The sequence below is a fragment of the Pogona vitticeps genome, chromosome 2 (genome assembly GCF_051106095.1).
Source record: "Pogona vitticeps strain Pit_001003342236 chromosome 2, PviZW2.1, whole genome shotgun sequence".
Classification (NCBI taxonomy): domain Eukaryota; kingdom Metazoa; phylum Chordata; class Lepidosauria; order Squamata; family Agamidae; genus Pogona; species Pogona vitticeps.
The window spans coordinates 81,441,449-81,458,290 of record NC_135784.1 but is presented as its reverse complement, the minus strand read 5'-3'; the positions used below and the strand labels follow the sequence as shown (position 1 = coordinate 81,458,290).

Sequence of the window (16,842 nt, the reverse complement as noted above, 5' to 3'; positions counted from 1 at the left end):
CATCATTACTCAGTTGTGATCAATTGACATAGACCCAGTCTGAATGGGAGGGCGCTAATCCTTGTGAATGCATAGGTTAGGTAGTCATTTCTACTTAACATAGTCTCTTTAAATTATACATTGTCTTCTGTGCTTCTGACAGGTACTCTACTCGATATGACTAGAATTTTAAGAGACATTTTCCTAGGCTCTTCAAAGTTATCCAACAATTTAAGAATATTGGCTACAGGGGAACAAATTAATGCCAGAGTATCACAAACAGTGGATGAATTCACATACACCAGGTTCCTTGGTATGGTAACCAAACAGGTGAAGATAGATTTGCAGCTGGCTAGAAAACTAATAAAAATGGCAGGAGGTTTTGAATTGGTTATCACAGGAATTTCTTCTAGAACTGCTAATATGAAATATTTATCTATGGCTTTCATTGGAAGGAACCTTGGTTCATTTAGTCCAACCTGTTACTTGTGGAGAAATCCACAACTGGAGCAGCTCTAGAATGGTCCAACAAAGGAGAGTTTTTAACATTCTGAAACAGTCCATTCCACTGCTGAAGGACTTCTCCTTATCGAAAGTTCATCCTAATGCTTAGTTGGAGTCTCACTTCTTGTAATTTGAATGCATTGGTTTGGTCTGCTACCCTCTAGAGCAGCAGAAATCTTTGACGTAGCAGTCCTTTGGATATTGATGATGGCCATCATACCATCCTCTTGGCTAAATATATCTGCCTATTCCGTGTAGGGCTGTTTGCAGGCCACTTACCATCTTGGTGCTCTCCGTTGGACACATTTAGCTTGTTAATCTTTTTAAAACCTAGAATTGGACACAGTATCTCACATAAGGTTTCACCAAAGTGTAACAGAGTGGTAGTAGTACTTCTCTTGAACCAAACATTGTAATTCCGTAGATGGAATCACCTCTCCCCTTGCTGCTTCACACAGTTGATTTCATGTTTCCCTTGTAGTCACTAAGACTCAGACTATTGTGTTCTGCACTAGTCAGACTTCTAATTATGGCAGCCATATAAAGCTACAGGATCAGAGGAAACACATCTGTGGCTGTGAGTTAGTGCAACACAAGAGTAGAAAAGGATCATTGTCCCCTGCTTCTGGGCTTCCCATAGGCATATTGCATAGGCCCCCACAGACAAGAAGATACTGGCCAGAAAGTCTCAGCCTAATCAAGCAGAGTTCTTGGATCCTTGTGTTTCAAATATATGTGATTTCTGACACTAAGCAAAGTTTTGGGCTGGATGGCCTCAATCTCTTTCCAGCTCTGATTCTGTCTTTTAATTGACAGTTTTCTATTAGTCATGTCCTGTATTACCAATAGATGGCACTGAAACAGTGTGCAAGGATAGAGATCGAACCATTTTCTCTGTACAGGAAAGAGCTGTGGAAAGCCTCTGGTGCATGAGCATTCTTCAGTGTCTGCATATCATATCTAGCCGGCCCCTTTGATCCAACTTTGTTATTTTACTAACTGCAATTAGAAATAATCATGGAATGTAGATGGAATCTGCAAATGCTCTTTTAATGCCATGATAATGCATACTGTATAATAGCCCTGCTATTTCTTAAATGGAATGGATATTACCCAGGCAAAACTAAATTTGCTGGTTGGAGAGCTTATTGAGTCAAAGCACAGGGATTCCCCACAGTGCCTCTTAGGAAAAGAACCAGCCTGTCCAGTCTTGGGCAAACTGCAGAGTCCCACAGTGCCCCCAGAAGGAAATGGTAGACCACTTCTGAGTACAGTACAGTCACCAGAAGTAAGAATTGACTTGAGAGCACAGAATTAATTAGAAGTAAAAGCGACAACTGATGGTTATATACTGCCACAGAGCACTTAAAAGCACACTGGGAAGTTTAAAATTTAAATATGCAGATTACACATTGCCCCTCCCCAGGAAGCTGGGTACTCATTTTAATGACCTCGGAAGCATGGAAGGCTGAATGAACCTTGAGTTGGCTACTTGGGATTGAACCCTGGCTCATGAGCACAGTTTTGGCTTACCAATGCGCCATGAGAAGTAAAGTGCAAGGAGACACACCGACCAGTTTGAAGACACTTGCTGGTGCTGAGAACACTTCCCTTACACTAAAATCTAGTTTTTAAAGTGACAAGGATCCATTTAAATGATCCTGGTCATTTTGTGGTTTCTTCCTGCAATTGCTAGAACCTCTTGGTTATCAATAAAGAAACACCAAACAAAATACTCAAGGGTACTGCTGACACAGAGGAGCCAATGTAATGCCTCACTACAAAAGTCCTTCATAAACAAATCTGCAAAGGATTCACTGTCGCTAACTGGTATAAATTAAATTTTATCCACAAGACAGAACTGTAAGGTCATTGAGATGAGTGCATTCTCTTAAGACCCTCATCAGAATCTTAAGTAAGGCACAAAGAAAACCAAACCCATGGGTGACTCCCACAAACGCCGGGATACTGATTCTGCATGATCTGGACAAGGATCCTACAAGGACTGTATGCTCACAAGGCAACTCAGAACTACATGAAACTGGGCAAAGCATTTGTCCTGGCAGCAAAGTGTGCCACCAAATATATGACTATGATGTTTGGCAGGACTTGGACTGTGGTTACCCAACCTGTTATGCTTCAACACTATAACTCAGTACCAATGATCACTGCTGCATCATTCTGCTTACAAAGTTTGCTTGCTGCAGATATTACTGTCTGACCAAGGTTACTTGGTTCTCTGGGCTATGTATAACTAACATCACTATCCTGGATTCCAGTCCGCTGGGTTCCTCAATGGGCCACTCCACTTCTTGGCTGTCCTGTAAGGGCAATACCAATGGATATGTGTAAGGCTGGAATAAATTCTTACTCAAACACTGCATTTGTTATGTTTTTGCTTACATAAGCAAAAGCAAACACCACTTACAATCCAATAAACAGAAACCCCAAACAACACACCAGGAAGCCCACTTGTCACTCCAGCAATTACCTCTCATAAGCATAATTACTACGTACAGTACTGTATCATATTTCACTGTGACACAATGGACTTCCTACAAGGAACCTCTATATAAGAGACTTAATTGTGAAAGCAGAAGTGGCAGGAGCAAGTTGTCCAAATGGGTCATGTGTGTGTTTAGTCGTTTAGTCGTGTCCGACTCTTCGTGACCCCATGGACCAGAGCACGCCAGGCCCTCCTGTCTTCTACTGCCTCCCGGAGTTGTGTCAGGTTCATGTTGGTTGCTTCGCAGACACTGTCCAGCCATCTCATCCTCGGTCGTCCCCTTCTCCTCTTGCCATCACACCTTCCTAACATCAAGGTTTTTTCCAAGGACTCTTTTCTTCTCATGAGATGGCCAAAGTACTGGAGCCTCAGCTTCAGGATCTGTCCTTCAATATTGTTCTGTTTTTATCCCTTTTACTTAATAATCTTCCATGGAATTGTACAAACATCATCATATGCAACTATCTTTGAGCATGATAACTTGACATTTGAGGTTTCTTGATAGTACACAAAGAAAATTTATATTGTGTGAAGGAGCTCTTACCAGAGATGCCTATAAAAGTGGATTTAAATTCCATTTACAAATATTTAACATGAGAAAAAACTACTTAATGGAAGCCAGCATGTTGTGGCAGGTAGCAATGGATTCAGATTGAGGTGGCTTTGATTCAAATCACCATTTGCTCTTGAAACTCCCCGGATAAACTTAGGACAGTCACTACCTCTCAGGCTAATCCACCTTACAGGACTCTTGCAGAATGAAATAGGGCGAGGAAAAGCTCACATACACCATCCTGAATTCCAGTACAGAACTGCCATAAACCAACAAATCGCTTGTCTTTCAGTCTTCTACGGCAACAGATCCAACCTCTGCTTTGATTTTGTACCTTTTCCCAATCTTTTATCTCAATTTTCCAGTATGATGCTATATTCATAATAAAGCTTATCTGAGCAAAATCACAAAAGAAAGCAACACCCCAACATTCAGGAGCATAAAAATAAGCCTAACACTTCACTACTGCAATTTAACATCCTCTGGTGTTTACTGTATTGATTGCAATTACAGTACTTTGGAATGACAAACTTGGGAGTTTATATGATCAAAGAAAGGGTGATTTATAAAGCAAGTCAAGAAGCAATCTTGGAAATAACTATTTATTGATAGTGAAATTGGTGTATTTATTTTCTGGTTGACAAAATCTTATGTGGTCCTTGAAAAAAAAAAAGAAAGAAAATCACAAAGTTGTCTCATTTTCTCTCCTTGTCCTGGCTACCTGCCTCCTCAATCCCAGTCCTCCAGGTGGGAGAGGTGCCCTTTGGGGGCTGAGTATCAGGACAAGACATCTTTCAGGTTTGCTGGCCTGTTTAAAATTAAAAAGCTTGGCCCAGACAAAAGAAACAGGGTAATGAACTAATAAAGAGAAAAGGCAGGCATCAGAGGAATTGTCAAAAGTCCCACAAAAAAGCACCTTTGAAAACAGAACAGAACCAGCAACATATTCTACTTAGCAAAAGGTTCAATCCAATAACCTCTGAATGCACTGACACCCCCACCCCCAAAGACAGAAGCCACTTCGCCATCTGAACCACTGCAAAGGGAAATACAGAAAAAGCAAAGGCTAATAAGAACAGAAACATTAATTCCTTCTAGAAGTCCTATGGAAAATTTCAGATGACATTTTTGCATATCGTAGCTCATGTAATACTAGAAGCAAGACAATTGTTTTGCATCTCTAAAACCCTCAGTTTCAAAATTCAAGTGGTTATACTGTTATTAAAAGGCTTTTAACTGCTGGTCCTGGAAGAGGCTAATCCAGCAGCTTAATTGGTAGGGCTCATCAGCATTACCAAATCTACTGAGGTGAGGGTGGCTAATACAATAAAGGTGTTTTTTTAAAGAGCTTGTTTTCTTTCAAATCAATAACAAAACCAACTCTAGAAGGAAGAAGGGGTTATTTCTGACAACCACTGCCCACTATGATAAAATGAAATCAAGAAGAAAAGTCCTGTTTCACTTTGCCAAGCGTCCTCTGCCATGCCTTGGCGAGGTGTCACATTTAGAGCTCAAATCTGGAGCAACATCACCAGGCTGGGCTGAACAGGGCCCTACATAGGCTAACCAGAAATGCCTGCAAAAAGAGCCAGACATGAGCAATGGCTGCTACTAGTTAGGGCTGATTTTGCATTTTTGTTTTTTAATTCATACACGTGCTTCCTACTGAGCTGAAGAGACCAGGATCTTGCTTCTCCTCTGCCAATTCTGAGAAATTTTAAGTTGCAAGCACTCCTCTAAAGAGCAGGACCAGGTCTGTGTGACAACAGTTTGGTCTTAGCCAAACATGGCTAAGGGAGGACGTTAGCCTCTCAGGGCCAGGAAGTCTAGTGTTTTGCTCCCCCCTGGGCAAGCAGCACTTTTGAGAGAGGGCAGGTGAAGGATCATTAGCAGCTCTCACATATGGGGACAGGCAGAAAAGGAGGGCAGGTATTTCATAGTCACAACTGAGAAGGGGCATCCTCAAAGGTAATGAGGCTGGATTCCTGGCTGGCTGCTTTCCCTGCAGTGAGAGCGTCCCGGCTCTTCTCAGGTAGCAATGGAGAATCACCCTTGATATTTTCTTCATCATCATCCTCCATGCTGGGCCAGGCTGACTGATCTTCCACACGCTTCAACCTTTCATTCAGAGCCTTGAGGGCCAATTGTCTACAGAATGAGAAAAGGATTCAAGGTGAATTCAAAAGTCTGAACATTCTGCAATGTTTCATGAAAGTGTTTCCTAGTACCTGTACTAATCATCAAAATGTCCCAGATTTCCTCTAATGAAAAGGGTAGGAAATCAATAGCCAAACATCACCTATCGATCCCAGATTATTATTCCCACGGCAAAGCTCATCAAAAATAGCCAGTGAGTCCTGGCCAGCAACCAAATAATTTCTGTACACAGCATCACTGCTTATGTGCTACATTAAATGTTTGAAGTTGTCACCCTTACTTTAATGTCTTCTTCAGTGCAGCCTTAAACCCAGGAGTTGGGGACTTCAGAGGATTCAAGGGTCATCTTCACCTCCAGCATCCATCATGCACTGCACTAACCCTCAAAATATGAAAAGCATACCTCCTGTTTTTATTTCTGGTGGGTTGGCAAGAGAATTGCTGTTTAAGCAACACTGCAATAACTGCAATCTCTGCAACTAGTGGCTTTGAAGAGTGGAAAATAAGATTTTTCACCACACCACTTTTGGCTGAGGAGGGAACTGGAGCTCCAGGGGTAGGCCTGCATGCTACAAATACAGACTGGGACAAAGGCAGGGGTGCATTATACTCACATCTACTTTAATGGCTTCATTAGTTTAGTCTTAATCTTCGTAACAACCTTTGGACAAAATAGCCACTCCTTTCCGTTACAGGAGTAATTACTGGCAAACACAGTTTTCATGTTTAATTTATCCACATGGAAAACTCTCACTTTCTAGTTAAGGCTGGACGAGTGTTACCCAGGGCTACCTACATATTTCCAAACTATAGAAAAGGTAATATAAGATGAAGAAAATATAGGCAGTAATTTAAAATTAAGAAAATAAGCTTTAAAGTTTCCTAAATTAGCAATGTTGTGTTTGGGAGCAAGTATACCACTTTGGCACCTTCCATGTTGAACTCATGGGATTTGGGTGGTCAGGGGCATGATATTTATTGAATATTTATTCACTGAATATTTATTTATTTATTGAAATATTTATTGAATAAAATCTGTATATAACCAAAACTGTGCTGTTCAGACTCATGCAATTCAAGGGAAAAGTGTAAATAATATGCTAAATTTAACTTAGAGCATCAGGATGAGGGAAACATAGGCAGTGAAAGACAGGAGCAACATAACTGATGAGATATCACAGTAAGAAAGGGAAGCGAAGAAAAGCAAAACTAACATCTGGAATAACTTCGTGATGGTGCTTAATGGCAATGACTATAAACGAGAAGCCATCAATTTAAGACAAAGATTAAAATTAAATCCTTATATATACTTTAAGGCTTGTTATCCTGCCTTTGTGGCAGTGCCCAGTTATCTCTACTCTGCACACCACTGAAAATCTAAGGTCTAAAGTGCTGTGTAATGTGTTGTTTATTTGAAGTTTGTTTTCAACAGAGAAGTAATAATCTCCCCCTTTCCCCCTACAGAACTGGATGAAGTACTCCACTCTTGTTATGGCTCATCCTGGTCATGCACTCAGATCATTCAAAACAGTGCAGCAATTTTGGAAAGCCTATGACTACTCCATGTGATGGCATATATTTTTTCTAAGACTTCACTAGCTTTGAGATTTCTCCTTCAAAATTACTGAAATCAAGTGAAGGTGGTACTTATGCCAAAAACTAATGAGTGACCCTATTTTAAGTTGGAAGCTCTCATGTATCACAGTGTCTTCAGCATTGAACACTCAGTTGAAAGGTCAATATTTATAGCATATCACAGAAGTGAGTGCACTCCCTCACATTTCATAAATATTTTAGTATATCTTTTCATGTGACAACACTAAAGAAATGACACTTGGCTGCAATGTAAAGCAGTGAGTATACAGCTTGTATAACAGTGTAAATGTGCTGTCCCCTCAAAATAATGCAACACACAGGCATTAATGTCTAAACTACTAGCAACAAAAGTGATTACACCCCTAAGTGACAATGTCCAAATTGGGCACGAAGTGTCAATATTTTGTGTGGCCACCATTATTTTCCAGCATCGCCTTAACCCTCTTGGGCATGGAGTTCACCAGAGCTTCACAGGTTGCCAGTGCGGTCCTCTTCCACTCCTCTCGGACGACATCACAGAGCTGGTGGATGTTAGAGATCTTGTGCACCTCCACCTTCCATTTCAGGATGCCCCACAGATGCTCAATAGGGTTTAGGGCTGGAGACATGCTTGGCCAGTCCATCACCTTTACCCTCAGCTTCTTTAGTTTCTTTAGCAAGGCTGTGGTCGTTTGGGAGGTGTGTTTGGGGTCGTTACCATGTTGCTCTGAGGCCCAGTCTCCGAAAAGAGGGGATCATGCTCTGCTTTATTATGTCACAGTACATGTTGGGATTCATGGTTCCCTCAATGAACTGTAGCTCCCCAGTGCTGGCAGCACTCATGCAGCCTCAGACCATGACACTCCCACCACCAGGCTTGACTGTAGGCACAACACACTTGTCTTTGTACTCCTCACTGGTTGCCGCCACACACGCTTGACACCATCTGAACCAAATAAGTTGATCTTGGTCTCACCAGACCACAGGACATGGTTCCAGAAATCCATGTCCTTAGTCTGCTTGTCTGCAGCAAGCCATATGGGGGCCTTCTTGTGCATCATTTTTAAGAGGCTTCCTTATGGAATGACAGCCCTAGAGACCAATTTGATGCAGTGTGCGGCGTATGGTCTGGGCACTGACAGGCTGACACCCTCACCCCTTCAACCTCTGCAGCAATGCTGGCAGCACTCATATGTCTATTCCCCAAAGCCAACTTCTGGATACGATGCTGAGCACGGACACTCAACTTCTTTAGTTGACCATGGCAAGGCCTGTTCTGAGTGGAACCTGTTCTGTTAAACCACTGTAAGGTCTTGGCCACTGTGCTGCAGCTTAGTTTCAGAGTTTTGGCAACCTTCCTATAGCCTAGGCCAGTGATGGCGAACCTTTTCGAGCCTGAGTACCCAAACTGCCAACGCAAAACCAACTTATTTATTTCAACACAGCAACTAAACCTGAATACTGAGGTTTTAGTTTAGAAAAACAACAACTGCCCTTGCACGGCAAGGGTTTAATGCTTGTTTTTTTTTCCTAGGGGAGGTATTAACAGAGAAATACTTACTGGTCCTCTAATCCCCTGCTGGGCTAGACCGGTAATGGTCGCCATTGCACCCCTCCACTGGACCACTGCATCCAGGATTGGAGGATGGGTAAGTATTTCTCGATGGTGACTTATGGGTCATGCGTCCAACAGAAAGAACTCTGAGTCACCACGGTTGCGGCCCAGGTTGGCTCATAATGCGGCCCAGTGCAATTTTTTTTATTTTTAAAGAAATTCCAAAGTTTCAAGTTACACTGCCGGCGCTTGTGGCCGGAATGCGGGTGGGGCACATCACAACGGTTGGGGGGGGGGAGAGGGAAGGAAGGAAGGAGTGGGAGGGGAGGGGAGAGGGGGGCTGTGTGACTGCATTGTGCCGTCCCTGTCAATAGATGGACCCCCTCCTGGCCCCATAAAGCCACTAGAGTCGAAGCTGGCAGCCTCTGCTGTCTGAGATCGCAGCTTGGAGCGGGGCTGTGGAGGACGGCTATGGCTGACCCCCCCAATGCAGCCCAAACCAAATTTATGTGCGGCCCAAACCAAATTTCCATCTTCTCATGTGGCCCAGGGAAGGTGAAAGGTTGGACACCACTGATCTAAACCAAATCCCTTATGAATACACAGTGGAAGTAAATAACAGATTTAAAGAACTAGATTTGGTGGACAGAGTGCCTGAAGAACTTTGGATAGAGGCTTGTAACACTGTACAGGAGGCAGCAACAAAAACCATCCCAAAGAAAAGGAAATGCAAGAAAGCAAAGTGGCTGTCCAACGAGGCCTTAGAAATAGCAGAGAGGAGAAGGGAAACAAAATGCAAAGGAGATAGGGGAAGTTACAGAAAATGGAATGCAGACCTCCAAAGAATAGCAAGGAGAGACAAGAGGGCCTTCTTAAATGAACAATGCAAAGAAATAGAGGAAAATAACAGAAAAGGAAAAACCAGAGATCTGTTCAGGAAAATTGGAGATATTAGAGGAATATTTTGTGCAAAGATGGACATGATAAAGGACAAAAATGGGAGGGACCTAACAGAAGCAGAAGACATCAAGAAGAGGTGGCAAGAATACACAGAGGAATTATATCAGAAAGATTTGGATATCCCGGACAACCCAGACAATGTAGTTGCTGACCTTGAGCCAGATATCCTGGAGAGCGAAGTCAAGTGGGCCTTAGAAAGCCTGGCTAACAACAAGGCCAGTGGAGGTGATGACATTCCAGTTGAACTATTAAAATCTTAAAAGATGACGCTGTTAAGGTGCTACATTCAACATGCCAGCAAGTTTGGAAAACTCGGCAGTGGCCAGAGGATTGGAAAAGATCAGTCTACATCCCAATCCCAAAGAAAGGCAGTGCCAAAGAATGCTCCAACTACCGTACAACTGCACTCATTTCACACACTAGCAAGGTTATGCTCAAAATCCTACAAGATAGGCTTCAGACCGAGAACTCCCAGAAGTAGAAGCTGGATTCTGAAGAGGGATAGGAACTAGAGACCAAATTGCTAACATGCACTGGATTATGGAGAAAGCCAGAGAGTTCCAGAAAAATATCTACTTCTGCTTCATTGACTATGCAAAAGCCTTTGACGGTGTGGACCACAGCAAACTATGGCAAGTCCTTAAGGAAATGGGAGTGCCTGACCACCTTATCTATCTCCTGAGAAACCTATATGTGGGACAAGAAGCAACAGTTAGAACTGGATATGGAACAACTGATTGGTTCAAAATTGGGAAAGGAGTACGACAAGGCTGTATATTGTCCCCCAGCTTATTTAACTTATATGCAGAATACATCATGCGGAAGGCTGGACTGGAGGAATCCCAAGCCGGAAGAAATATCAACAACCTCCGATATGCAGATGATACCACTCTGATGGCAGAAAGTGAGGAAGAATTAAAGAACCTTGTAATGAGGGTGAAAGAGCCCATGACTGGAGAAGGGAAAATTTAAATTAACATGAGCCTCTAAGCATTACAGCTCAGGCTTCCCTTACTTTGGAACTCTGTGAATTAGCTTGTTTTATATGGTGACCAATTTCACAAAAATCAAGAGCCTGCCTTAATCATCTTTCTGCGACCTTCAAGTGTGTTCACTCTAATTACTGGGTATATTTATTTCTGGCCTCATTTGTAGCCAGACTTTTTTCTTAATACAATGAACCTGCCTGGAAATCCTGCCTGAGGTGGAGGACATATATACAGGTGCTGCAAAGATTGAGTTACTTTGGACAACGAAAGGCTTAGAATTAATCCTGATTTTCAAAACGGGGATAAAAAGAACCAATGCAAGGAAATGCAGATAGTTTTATATGGACGCCAAAAGCTTATGGAAAGAATACTCTGATTTTTAAAATGAGCACCCACTGCTGCTTGTAGTTTTAAATGTAAAGGTGAAAAGACGTAGAACAAGTATCAGTAGAGAGCTAAAAAGACAAAAGAGATAAAAACACATAGCTATCCATATTTGATGTCTGAGCTGAACCAAACTTGAGGAGTCAACACAGCACTGACCGGCAATGACCAAGCTGGGCTGCAATCACGTAAACACTTTCCTTGAGGAAAGTGTCACGGATAGATAGATAAAACCTTTACTGGCATAATTAAAAATTGGACATAGTCAGGGTGGTTTGTTAACTACATATATAGGCACATCCTTAAAGGGACAATGGTTCATCTCCTAATAATAGTATCAAGGAAGTCTGAGACTCTTTCTACAATGTCAGTCATCTCAGCTGTCAGCATATAGCGAACTTTATCCAGATCTGACCTCCGTTCCAGCTGTAATAAAATTGGGGCTATTAACCATGATCGGTCGATCGAGTGAAGCAGGCAGTGCAAAAACATATGAACAAGGGTTTCCAGCACCCCCTGTTCACATGGGCAGTGCCTTTCAGAACAGGAACTGTATTAAATCTGCCATATAATATAGCAGTAGGCATGACATTGCATCTGGCGAAAGGCCGTATGTTTTTGGGGGCCTTTGATCAAGGAAAGATAGGCAGCAGGTTTATCCATTTTAGAAGGAATATGGAAAAACAATGGTGAACAGAATTTATTGGCAGCACTAGAATGGTCCTGGAATTCGATATCCAAAATTCCTCTTTTAATAATTTGGAAAGCTAGCTCTTGACTTAAGAGCTCCGAGGTAGTTGCTATCTATACAAATTTATTTCAAGTTTTTCAAGAGGACCTTTGACCCAAAAGGTGGGACAGAGTCCCGCAGAAGTTGGTATAATAAGCTGTGCATGTTTGAATTGTAATAGATACTTAACCAAAATTTGAATGATCTCAACCAAGCTACAGTCTATATACACTCTGGACTCCAGACAGCGTACCGAGTAGGGCACCCATCTAGGTAGTCCTAATGTTTTGCGTAAGGAGGAGTATTGTAGCTGTTCAATCCATCGATCCAAATTGGGAAACCATAGAAGGCTTGTGGAATAATTTTGGACTTGAAAACTTGTAATGCTGCTGGAATAAACTGATTTCCTGAATTACAGTAAAAACGCAGAATAGATTGAGTAGAAATCCTAGTTGCGTTTATAGCCATTTTTCGATGGGGGACCCAAGAGTGTTTATAATGAAAAAGAACACCTAAGTATTTATTCTGTTTAACCTGTTCTATATGATTTCCATTTAGGCTCCACTGAAATTGTTTCCATGTTTTGGCAAAAACAAATTATTTTTTATTTATTATAATTTAATTGCATTTTATTTTTGCTCAGATACTCTGCACATCCATTAATCAGGCCTTTTAGGCCTGGACAAGTGCAGGAAATTATGACTGCATTATCCACATATAGTAGTATCAGGATGGGACCAGTTCCCAATTTGGGAGGGTGGCCATTGAAGTTTGTCAAAAAGGGAGTGAGATCATTCATAAAAAGGTTAAATAGTAAGGGAGCCAGGATGCATCTATGTTTCAGTCTCTTGTTAGTTGGGACCTGGTTGGTTACTTCCCCTCTTTGAGAAGGTCGAATACTGTATGGCACGTTGCAGCAGAGTATAACCCTTTTATGAGGAGCAGTCTTTTATCAATGTCCAAATTTTTCAATTTGTCCCATAATAGTTGTCTATCTGCTGAATCCAAAGCTCCCTTTAAATCAAGGAAGGCCACATGCAGTCACTGAACAAAATATTCTGAGCAGATGCAAGGACTCCACTGAACATCTAAATGTCTCAGATGTTCTGGATGGATTCTAATTTTTCTTTTCTTCATTGCCCTTTCTTAACTTGTTAGTGTAAACCCATTTGTGCTTGAACCTATTACAGACAAACCTGCATTTCTGCAGTAAGGAAAAATTATTCAACTATGCAATTATAAGAGAGGGATGCGCAGACAACTCCCAATCTCAAGGCAGATGTTTCTCAAACAGCAAGAAGGAATTCTACTATGCAGGTGTTCCAGTTTGGAACAGCCCAGCATGTAATGACCGATAAGTAATTGGGCATACAAGATATTTTAAACACATCACCTTGAATCCTGGAAAAAATGTAGGCCTAACTAAGTTTTGCTAACTACAGTGTACCTATTTCTGTACAAAAACACAAGAAAATTATAGCAATAAATTGCTGCTAATTAACATATGGCTGCATTCCTGGTTGCACACCCAGTAACATAAGGGTTAAGGTAAAGGCTCTCCTTGAAATTTAGTCCAGTCATGTCCAACTCTAGGGCGCGGTGCTCATCCCCGTCAGAGCCAGTGTTTGTCCATAGACAGTTTCTGTGGTCATGTGGCCAGCGTGACTAGACACGGAACGCTGTTACCTTCCCACTGTGGTGGTACATATTTATCTATTTGCATTTACATGCTTTCGAACTGCTAGGCTGGCAGGAAATGGGAAAAATGATGGGAGCTCACTCCATTGCATGGATTCAATCTTATGATTGGTGGTCTTCTGACCTTGCAGTACAGAGGCTTCTGCGGTTTAACCCGCAGTGCCATGTCCCTTTAGCTCCTAAGCAAAAACCCACCTGATATGTCAACTGGCAATGTCACTTATTGAACTGTAAATTGCCAACAGCCCATGAGTCCCAATATACAGTGGTGCATCGCATTACAATTGCCCCATCTAACGATGAAACCGCATTATGATGAACTTTTTGCGATCGCTTTTGTGATCGCAAAACAATGTTTCCTATGGGGGAATTTCGCTTCGTGATAATCGGTTCCCTGCATTCTTTGCAAAACGACGATTTTCCAACAGCTGATCAGCGGTTTCAAAATGGCCGCCGGGTAAACAAAATGCCCCCCCACTGTTTTCTGGGACGGATTCCTCGCTGCACAGGCAGTGAAAATGGCCGCCCTATGGAGGATCTTCGCTGGACGGTGAGTTTACAGCCCTTTGGAACGCATTAAACGCGTTTCAATGGTTTTTTTCTTTTCGCATTACGACATTTTCGCTGGAACGAATTAATGTTGTAATGTGAGGCACCACTGTAGATATATCAAAACCTTAACTAAAAGGATTTTAAAAAATTGGAGGCACAAGTGTAACCACTGGAATACAGAAACAAATACTTTAGAATTAAAACAAAATTACATCGGATCATAGTTTGCAATGAAATGAGATCCTCCATTTCTTTCTCACCATTTCCCAACAGTGATTATATCTAAATTCTGAACTTGTCTCATATTGTGGGAAAAATTACCTCCTTCGTTCAGCATCTTGCGGATCTGTTCCAGGCAAGCTGATAGTAATGGATGAAGGGGCGCCGACATCGTAACGTTTCACTGTTTTCCGACAGACTTTCACTTTAACCAAGATGCTGTGCACAAGATTAGCCAATAAACCAACCACTGGTTGTAAGATCTCAGGAAAGAATGTGGCAAATGCAAAGTGGTCTGACATGTCACCACGTCCTCTGCTGTGTCTCTGGTAAAAACGGAGATATATCCAACTGGAGAGAACCCCAAAACCATAGGAAGCCAAGATATTACTTTCAATAAGTGTGGTTAATCTCAGAACTGCCAAAATCAAGAGCAAAAGCATGGGAACAACCTTCATCCGTACCTGAGGTATCTTCAACACAGTACTGTCACCCATGGTCTGCTTAAGAGCCACTAAAACTCCCCCGAGGAAGCCCAACATGCCATAGATGCGAACAGTGAACAGATAAGAAAGGTTGAATGATGCCATATAGGTGAGAAGATAAGCAAAGGCGCCCAGGAGCCCAACTGAAACATTCACCACTGTGAAAAAGATCAAAAGCTCCATGGCTCCCCATAATGGTTCTAGCAACCTTCCTGCTACCACTATAGTGGCTAGGCTCACGCCTACGTCCCAGATATGTTTCTCCACCACACTGTGGGTTGCCAACGTCCAGATCCAGAAGTTGGGTGGGAAGAGATACCCAGGTGTCACTCCAAGTCCAAATACTGTGTCCACAGCAAAGGAGAGAAGGTATAGAAGGATGACGATGGCACACAGGGATTTCACAACCACGCTGGTGCTGGCCAGAGCAGCCAGGAAATGTTGGCGAGCTACTGGGAGATATCTGTTCATGTTGACACCCACAAGGCAGGGTCCTTGAGCCGAGTTTCTTGGTTTAGGAGGAGGGGGAAGGATCCGGCAGCCGGGGAAAACCGGTTTTCTCAGCACAGATTCGCTCTCAGTTCCATGATCTTCTTCAGCACGCCTCTTAAAGGGGGGGGGGGGGGGACAGCTACGAAGGTCTAACCCAGAGGAGGTCTCTCTGTTCTGGGGATGCGCCGCCCTCCTTATCCTCCCTGGCCCGAACTGGAAGTCATCAGGAACTCCCTGAAGGGAGGCGGCGGCGGACCCTCTCCCACAGAACGGTCACGATTCTGCTAACGCCCGAAGGCACAGCTGAGGAAGTTTCCTGAGGGGCGCACCGCCAAAGGGGCGGGAGCTTTTTAGGACTCACTTAAGACGGCCAGGCAGAGGCGTCTGGCGAGTGGCGGCCGCAGCCCAGCCCGTCGTAGCCCCATTCAGCCCGACGGCGAGGGCGGAAGGCTGTCCAGGGAGGGCCTCCCCTCTCTTGGGCCCGCCGAGGACGGCACACACTCTTTCCCTCACCAGCTCGTCCCGGCGAGGCCGACTCCCAGAAGCCCTCGGCCCAAGGAGTGGCTCGCCTGCTGCTTGCTTTCGGGCCTGGCCTCTGCTACCCCGGGCCTCTGCTCCGACGCAAACAAACACCGCGATTGCGCACGCGTGGCTGTGTCGTGAGCTCTCCGACGCATGCCGGGAAGTGGAGTCTCCAGGCCTGTGTCCAGCGACGGCACTTCGGAAGCGGAGGACTACAAATCCCAGAAAGGACCCAGAAAAACCACCGAAGCGCGAGAAAGCAGGGTGTGGACAAATCAGAGCCTGGGCGCTTTGAGGTTTCTCGGGCTTTCAGGTTGGGAAGGAAGGAAGGAAGGAGAGAGCGGGGAGGGGGGGGGAAAGAAGGCAGCCAGAATCTGATTGGCTGTGAGCAGCATGGTGGGTGTGGTTGCAGTAAAGAGCGTCGTCGCATTGGCTAAGAAGTTAGTTCCATGAGCTTGAGTGCGGTGCGAGAGTGATTTTCTTTTCTTTTATAAATGGGCCCTTAAGGTTGATGGTCCAGGTAAGGCTGGGAGAGACGGGTCTGTTTGTTCTCGCCTCAAACGCGATGAGATGGTTGGACAGTGTCATCGAAGATATAAACATGAATTTGACCCAACTCCGGGAGGCAGTGGAAGATAGGAGGGCTTGGCGTGCTCTGGTCCATGGGGGTCACGAAGAGTCGGACACGACTAAACGACGACGACGAAAACGCGATTCCCTTCCCCCCCTCAAAGAAACTTAGTATAATGGCACTACCCGCAGAGGTCCGGCATCGGGTTCTTCTGCTTCCTCGGCGTCGTTCTCCAAGGGCGGGAATAGCGTGCTCGGTGTGAGGGAAGGTCAGTCAGGGCGGAGTGGCTCGCCCCCAGAGACGGTCAGGGGGGGCAGCTCGTTCCCTGCCTCCTGGTAGTCGGAGGTGCGCTCCCCACTCGGTTCAATGGTCCCTCGTTCCCAGTAGGATTAAGCGGTGGTTCCCCGCTTT

At 43.8% G+C, this 16,842-nt stretch overlaps 1 protein-coding gene across 1 annotated transcript; it reads right to left on the bottom strand.

Moving 5' to 3' along the window:
• Positions 1–4,130: 4,130 nt before the first annotated feature.
• On the bottom strand, positions 4,131–15,719 carry TMEM115 (transmembrane protein 115). Its single transcript, XM_020788936.3, has 2 exons — positions 14,464–15,719; positions 4,131–5,690 (listed from the first exon to the last, which is right to left on the bottom strand). The coding sequence occupies exons 1-2, from the start codon at positions 15,315–15,317 to the stop codon at positions 5,483–5,485; spliced, it is 1,062 nt and encodes a 353-aa protein (XP_020644595.1). The 5' UTR covers positions 15,318–15,719; the 3' UTR covers positions 4,131–5,482.
• Between the last annotated feature and the right edge of the window lie 1,123 nt (positions 15,720–16,842).